The 7,245-nt window shown below is 39.4% G+C and overlaps 2 protein-coding genes across 4 annotated transcripts in view; one reads left to right on the forward strand and one right to left on the reverse strand.

Moving 5' to 3' along the window:
- Positions 1 to 433: 433 nt before the first annotated feature.
- On the forward strand, positions 434 to 1,902 carry chtf8 (CTF8, chromosome transmission fidelity factor 8 homolog (S. cerevisiae)). 2 transcript variants are annotated; one of them, XM_043264006.1, is made up of 4 exons: positions 434 to 507; positions 599 to 689; positions 775 to 892; positions 1,033 to 1,902. In XM_043264006.1, the coding sequence occupies exons 2-4, from the start codon at positions 667 to 669 to the stop codon at positions 1,264 to 1,266; spliced, it is 375 nt and encodes a 124-aa protein (XP_043119941.1). In that variant the 5' UTR covers positions 434 to 507; positions 599 to 666; the 3' UTR covers positions 1,267 to 1,902. The 2 variants fall into 2 exon arrangements, with proteins under 2 accessions (XP_043119941.1, XP_043119940.1); XM_043264005.1 differs by having other exon boundaries at positions 440 to 689.
- Positions 1,903 to 2,043: 141 nt separating this feature from the next.
- The window catches only part of has3 (hyaluronan synthase 3), an 8,494-nt gene continuing 3,292 nt past the window's right edge, over positions 2,044 to 7,245 (reverse strand). For both annotated transcript variants that reach the window (XM_043264003.1, XM_043264004.1), the window contains 3 exons: positions 5,611 to 6,240; positions 4,972 to 5,073; positions 2,044 to 4,879 (listed from right to left, as the gene is read on the reverse strand). In XM_043264003.1, the coding sequence (XP_043119938.1) occupies positions 3,950 to 4,879; positions 4,972 to 5,073; positions 5,611 to 6,240 (1,662 nt within the window). In that variant the 3' untranslated portion in view covers positions 2,044 to 3,949. The remainder of the gene's footprint in view (positions 4,880 to 4,971; positions 5,074 to 5,610; positions 6,241 to 7,245) is intronic.

Raw genomic sequence — 7,245 nt, forward strand, 5'->3', positions numbered from 1 at the left:
TTTTTATAAGCATTTATTTCTATATTTAGTCATGTTATATTTCTATATTACCTGTTAAACTTCTAAGTTAGTGGAAAACTCACATTACATCTAATACCGGGTACAAGTGACATATATTTTACTTTACATGCTATATTTTCTGGTCAGAGTAAGGACTTTAATTGTATTATCAGCCTCCAATCTCGCATAACAAACAATGGTATCAAAATTAATAAACAATTGTATCAGTTATTTGAATTATTTTGTCAGAAACCTCAAAAACAATTAACGAAATTTGAGAACAAAGATTTAGTATAACTACAACTGAAAGAGTCAAGCTTCACGTATGGCTTGCGCAATAAACTGGCTCCACATTACTCGCAGACGAACCTCGATTGCCCTCTAGTGGTTCACGCCGCCTCAGGACTTTTATTTTGAAATGTAACTCGTACTGGCGGGAAACTTGTGTTTCTGTCAGCGGAAGATCGCGCAAGACAACGGATGAGAGAAGTGAACGTATTTACAAATGTAGTTGGCCTACATTAGTGCAGACAGCCGTGTAGCGAAGATTTGTTTGTAGGCAATGTTAAGCTAATTTTTATCCTTGCCAACGTTTCAGATGAGAAGGTTCACAGAACAGGAAGAAATTGTGTGATTTGCGAATCCTGACAGAAGAAAGATAAAGAAATGGTTCAAATTGTCATCTCGAGGTTAGTGCGAAGACTCAAGCTAGCTTTTGCAGGTCATTTTTTTTTAAAAGTGACTGTTGAAAATGGTTTTCGGTGTGTTTTGTAGTAAAGCTGGTGAAGGTCCAGCTGAATGGCTGCTGGTGGAGTTGCAGGGAGAAATGGTGTCCAGACAGAATACTGGACTTGCAGGAAATCTGATGGGAGACCTGCACTTTACAAAAGAGGTTTGTCTTCAGCGTAAAGAGAAGGACATTGTGAAGTGCTTTTTATTCTACACTATTTCAAAGATGGTTTGAAGAAAAAAAGGGGTATAAGCATTAATATTCATCCTAATATTTCATTCTTGACTTGTCCTCTCTCCAAGGGTGTACCGGTGCTTATAGTCGGACATCACATCCTCTATGGCAAACAGGTCAAACTGGAGAAGCCCTTTGCTGTTCTCTTGAAGCACTCTGGACTCCCTCGGAACGAAGAGGAAACAATGGAAACCAACCAAGAAAACCCAACATCTTACACTGTTTCTGCCCTCATCAAAAAGAAGCTCATCTTTAAAACCCGACCGAAACCTATCATCACTAATGTGCCAAAGAAGGTATAACTTATGTTCAGATATCAGAGACTTATCGGCACAGAATTCTAGATTTGTAACCACGTGTGAATATAAATGTTGTTTTGAACGGTGGATTACTATCTTTTGTACGTTGTTGTCAGGAGTGAGTAATTGACAATAACGTTGAACAAATACACATATTTTAAGTTATGCAAGTAATAGGCCTAATGTGCGTTCAGAAACCAGAAAATACTCGCTTTTGAATGGAAGTTTATTGTATCAAAACATCAGTTACAAGTGTTTGCAAAAATAATTACATGGGGAATGTCCAAATTTAAAGAATCCAGCGTCTTTTAAATGTACATAAATACATAAAACATAATATGTAAAGATCATGTGAGATTAAAAAGACCATGATGGCCATTTGTAGGTATTGTACATTGTGGAAATACAGGTTAGCTGTGACACACAGACTAAATGGTGGCATTTCATCAACAGTTGATTATTTTACTTTGTGAGTAGATGTAAGCTGCCAGTGGCGATCATTAAAACAACAGAATTTCGGTTAAAAACACTTACCCTCTTCTATTACGGATTGTGAATAATTTATTATTTCCTAGTCTGTACAGTGTTATGAAAATAACTTAACATGTTTTCCATAAAATAAACTTTCCTAGGAAAATGCGTCAGGATTCTTGCATGTTTAAAATATCTTTGAATTTTACATTACAAAAATATATTACTTTACGATAAACTTGAAAGAATGTATTACCTAATTTTTACTGATAAATTAAAATGAATCCTTTACATATTAATTGCCTGTGTTTGGCAGACAGCACAGCAAAACTTCTTTCCCATTGTAAACGTGGCTCTATTTCTACCGCTAGTATATTGCTTAAACCCAATTTGTCGATGTCTAATTTTTAAGCCCCGTACTCTGTTCCTGAGGAGGTCTTCAAAGTTTGGCACCCAGCCTACAATGAATTGCATAAAATCTGAAAACACACAAATGTAAAATTCCAATGCAATTTGCTTGTAAACATGATACAGCTCTGATTTCATAATCGCATTGTGTCATCAGAATCATCACCTTATTTCTGCAACCTTAAAGGACGTCCACAGCAGTTCACTTCTAAGACCGTTATCACATGTAATGCTCGAGCAGAAGTGTTTCATGAACTCAAAGCTTCTCTCTAAACTTGGACACACATGCACACTAGCCTCAGTGTTTAGATCTCTCCCAGAGTTTAATGTGTGTTTTGGGGGGAAGGGAGCAGAAAAAGCTAGCGTTCGCATTCATAGTGAACCGCTACTGATGTAAATCTGCTAATTGTTGTATGGGTGGGCTGAGGGTGGAAAAACGGCCCACTGTACACCTTTGATTCATATATATATATATATGTAGTCATCTTAAATTTTGCATACCATAAATAAGTTACTTCAGTTCACTATTTTTTGTAATTGCCTCTCTAGGTAACTGAACATCTTAAACTAATAAGAATAATATAGTAAGTTTATTATATGTTACAGCAAAGGGTCAAATGAATTTGCAAAGGTAGTCCGATCTGGCTAACATGCAGATTTAGCTAACATATACTTTATCAATAATCAGTTTGTTGTGAGAAAAAGCAGTAAATATCACGGCATCCCAAGTCCACATGCCTCTTATGTTAAAATTCTCAACAGGTAAGGAAGCATGAATGAAATATTAAATTATGAACCTCAGTAGAAAATGACTGTTAAAAATGCTATTCAAAGTCTGTAAACAAACATGTAATGTGTGACGTTTTAGGCAGTATAACTGGATATTCTTTTTCTTTTAATGAAATTTAAATTCTCAAGACTGAGGGGGAAACAAAATTATAATTTAAGCATCACTGACCATGTTGGGTATGTCTATGGTTTCACCACCTATAATTAAAATAATAATAAAAATGATATACTTCTACCAAGTTTGTTGTATAGGTAAAAAGGAGAATGGGAATAAAAATAGACCAGTTTTTTAACCAATCGCGCTGGAACAAAACATTCTATATGCTCTAGAAAATCCTCTTTGGTTGCCTGACGTTAACATTTTCACTGGAACTGGATGGTACTTGATATTCATAAACTGTAAACATGTACAGCGAAGTAAATCTTTGCGGAGAACCATAAAACTCTCATTTAAATACTATTGGTTCTATCTATTATGTTACCCCACAAAAGTATGGGAAGCACCACAATGAAATACAGAATTATGCTGGATTGTCAGATAAAGGACGTTAAAATACTGACTGGGTTTGGCAAGCTTAGTGTCTTACGCAGGTTTCCTCAAGTGTTGGCACACACCTCTCTATTCTCAACAGTTCACATTCTATAGAGTTATAAGTCCAAGCACCAAAATAAACATAATATGAGTGCGTCAGCGTAATTACATGAACTTACCACTCTTACACTAAACTTTGGCTCAACATTTTGTTCCTACCTTGGCTGGCTGGCCACCTCCTTATTGTGTGCTTTATAATCACGAGAAGCACCATTCCTGATTTCAGCCTATGCAAATTATGGCTCTCATTAAAACCCCACGGTTTGAAACTTCTCAAGTAGCCATAGCTAAAAACTTAGGCTAAAAAATAACCATCAAACAACCGACATTCCTGGATAATTATAACCAGGATTGCAGCACCAGGTAAGGACGGGGCCATTTTAAATGACCTCTGACAGCATGTAGAGATCTCTTGGAGAAACCATGCTAGGCTTCAGCATAGGATAGTTGATACTGTTCCTCTCTTTTGTTACAGCGCTTGGCCACTATGGCCAGGTAGAGCACCAGGAGTATGAGCCAGTAACAGCCATAGAGTATGGTGCCTGCGATGAGGAGAGCCTTTTCTGTCTCACTAAAGGGCTCTTGAACCTCACAGTAAATGGTGTAAACCACGCCACCAAGCAGTATGGCTGCCCACACGGTAACAGGCACAGCCCCAATAAGGTTTACTACTATCTTTTTCCTGCCTGATGTTCCCCAACCTGCTTTGTTAATAGTCAACAGGGCAAAGATCTTAGCAGGCAGCAGGCTTGACATGTAGAGTAGTGAATACAGTGACATGAAGATCATGACCAGCCTACCCCGCAGGAAGCAGGCATAGGTGGCTTTCACCATGCCCACCAGCTGCACTGTTAGCAAGAAGAGCAAGATGTTCCACAACCGGCCTCGGTAAAACAAGTGGATGACTGTAGCCACCAGAAAGAAGGGGAAGAACCCAGTGACCACAGATTCATAGGTCATCCAGAGGCTGTGCTTATGGAACCAAAGGGCATTGTAGAGCCACTCTCGAAAGTAAGACTTGCTCCAGCGGGTCTGCTGGTTGAGCCAGCGCAGGTATTGCGTGGGGGTCTCGGTTTGGCATTGTGAGCGTGCAGTGAACTTGGTTTTGTAGCCAAAGCTGAGGACGCGGTTGGTGAGGTGCCGATCATCTCCGAAACTGCACTTGCTTCCTAGGAAGGTCTGGTGGTACCATTGCTCCAGGAACTGCTGGAGGAGAGAGTTGCGGTACATTCCCAGAGGTCCACTGATGCACTGCACGCATCCAAAGTAAGACTGACATGCCCGCTCCACATTAAAAGCCATCCAGTAACGGACACTGCTCAGGAAGGAGATCCAGGAGTCATACTTGTTCAAAATCTGAAAGAAACAATGGAGTAGGTGTTCAATAAAGTTACTAGAACTTACTAGAAATTGTAAACATATTTTATGCACAACGACAAACTTCTTACCTGAACATCTCCTCCAACCCCACCCACTTCCGGATCTTCCTCTAGAACCTTCAGCATCTCAATGGTGCATGCAGGATCAAGTACAGTGTCTGAATCACATACCTGCAAACAAAACCAAGAGATATGTACAATGATTTAAAAGACTTCTAAGGAACAGTTTTTTTTTGTTTTTTTTTTTACTTTTTTCAAGTGAGGATGATGTTGACAATGATTCTCTGAAAAGACTGTTGCAAGGAACTTGTGGCACCACAAACATTGGCTCACAGATGTTTCAAGGTCGTCTTTGTTTCTAAAGATATCAGTCTATATGTTGAACAATGAAAGGCTGATGACAGCACAGGTGTGCACAGGACTACAGGTGAAGGTAAGGCTGATCTTTGACCTCTGATCTTTGCAAGGATTCGTATTACACTGAGAGTAAATGGTTGGCTCACCAATATTATAACTATTTTAATGCCAAAAGATGGTTTGCTCTGCCATTTGTGAATCTGGCCCTAAATCATTCGGCCTTATGAGAACAACAAGTAAGCATAAATGGATGCTCTTTATTCCTATTATTTTAGCTGTATTATTGTGTTAACATCTATTCAGTTTTTTCAGTTTTATTACATTTACAGTTTAAGTGGGGTCTAAACCTACCTGTATGTAATCCACAGTATCTCCCAGTGCTTTGAAGGCTGTGTACATGACCTCCCTCTTGCCGCCCCACTCTTGCATGATGCAGGAGTAACGGCAGCTTCGCACCACTCTTGCCACCCGTGCAGCCTCCTCGGCATGCAAAGAGCCTTTCCCTGCTCCCCCATCCCCGTCGCAATGGTAATTTCCCTTCCACACCACACAGCCTGTCTGCTCCACTCCCCCCATCACCTCCTGGAAGATGTCCATCATGTAGCCATCTTCCTGTCGATTCCCATCCACCACCAGCACTACTTTAAGCCCGGGAAAAGAAATGCGGCGAATGCTCCGAAGACACTTGCGAAGGTAGTCCGGATCCTCCTGATAGGCTGCGATGCAGAGGGCCACGGTGCGGCGCAGGTGCTGGGGTCTGGAGGGGCCACGCATTTGCCGGTGCTCCAGGTAGGCAAAGAGGCTCTGCAGGAGGAGATGGAGGGACAGAAAGGCACCGTACAAGCCAAAAGACAGGTGGTGCTGCTCGGTGTGTATGAACTGGTAACCTGTCACATAAGCCAATAGGATGGCAAAAAGCACCACTGCTGCGAATAGGGTGGTGATGAAGATCCGCACCGCAGTGCCAAAGCGAGAGGGCATCTGAAAACAAAGAAAAAGATAATATAATGAAGGGTAGAGAAAAAAAAAACATCTCCCTTACCTGACCATTTTCTCTATTCTCCCTAATATCTATATTATTTAAATATCTATAGCAAATATCTTATTAGATAGAGATGGACATAGGGATATCTAATGTAAAAACATAAAAATTTATTTAAGAAAAATTTTCTATAGTCCATATGTGTGTGTGTAATATAAGAATGTGAATATATGTTTAAACATTTATCAAAATACATACTGAATGTATACACAGTACACCCACATATGTAAACAAAAACTTATTTTGAATGTTATAATCATTTGACAACACTAATATACACACAATATTATTCTGGGGTACTCATACTTTGTGTACATACCACACAAATTGTATTACTCAATCTGATGCATTTATGTAATATACTTTTGAGTTTGAAATTCTCAATGTGACAGTCATCTCATGCAAACAACGTACAAACAAAAAAGTACCATAATGAATACTCTTGTTTGTTCAATTAAAAATGTATTTATTTGACAGGCTTTGAAAAAAATCACAGATCAGAACGATTACAATTTTGAATGTATTTTTAAAAAAAAACTTGGCAACCACTGAAATTGTGACTATATTAGAATACTGCAAACTCCATGTGAAACGCTGTCCCAGTCACTCTCTCTTTGTCTTTCTCACTTTTTCCCTCCTTCTCTCAGGTTAATGACTTTAATTAAAGGCTAGGCTGAGTTTGGCAGGTAATCAGTGGCACCCAGACGAGGGAACAATCCCCCCCTTTCATTCATTCAATTGCCTCCTGCTCCCTCTTTCATGAAAGGAACGGCCGCTTCACTCAGTGCTCTTATATCATAAGCCACGGCAATAGGGAAGAGTGGCAGAAAATAACGCTGACTTCCACTAAAGTAGTTGTTGATTTTTCTTCCACACTAACTGACTGTTTCCCACAGTTATTTATAGTGGTGCCAGACCAATACTTAGCTGTTTTACGTCATATA

Source organism: Puntigrus tetrazona, chromosome 18 (assembly GCF_018831695.1).
Source record: "Puntigrus tetrazona isolate hp1 chromosome 18, ASM1883169v1, whole genome shotgun sequence".
In the NCBI taxonomy this organism is placed as follows: domain Eukaryota; kingdom Metazoa; phylum Chordata; class Actinopteri; order Cypriniformes; family Cyprinidae; genus Puntigrus; species Puntigrus tetrazona.

Bases quoted from the DNA above. Each gene is read 5' to 3' on its own strand.
- chtf8 (XM_043264006.1), top strand. From the start codon at position 667: ATGGTTCAAATTGTCATCTCGAG. The intron at 690-774 runs GTTAGTGCGAAG...TGTGTTTTGTAG, and splicing joins GTTCAAATTGTCATCTCGAG to TAAAGCTGGTGAAGGTCCAG. The intron at 893-1,032 runs GTTTGTCTTCAG...CCTCTCTCCAAG, and splicing joins ACCTGCACTTTACAAAAGAG to GGTGTACCGGTGCTTATAGT.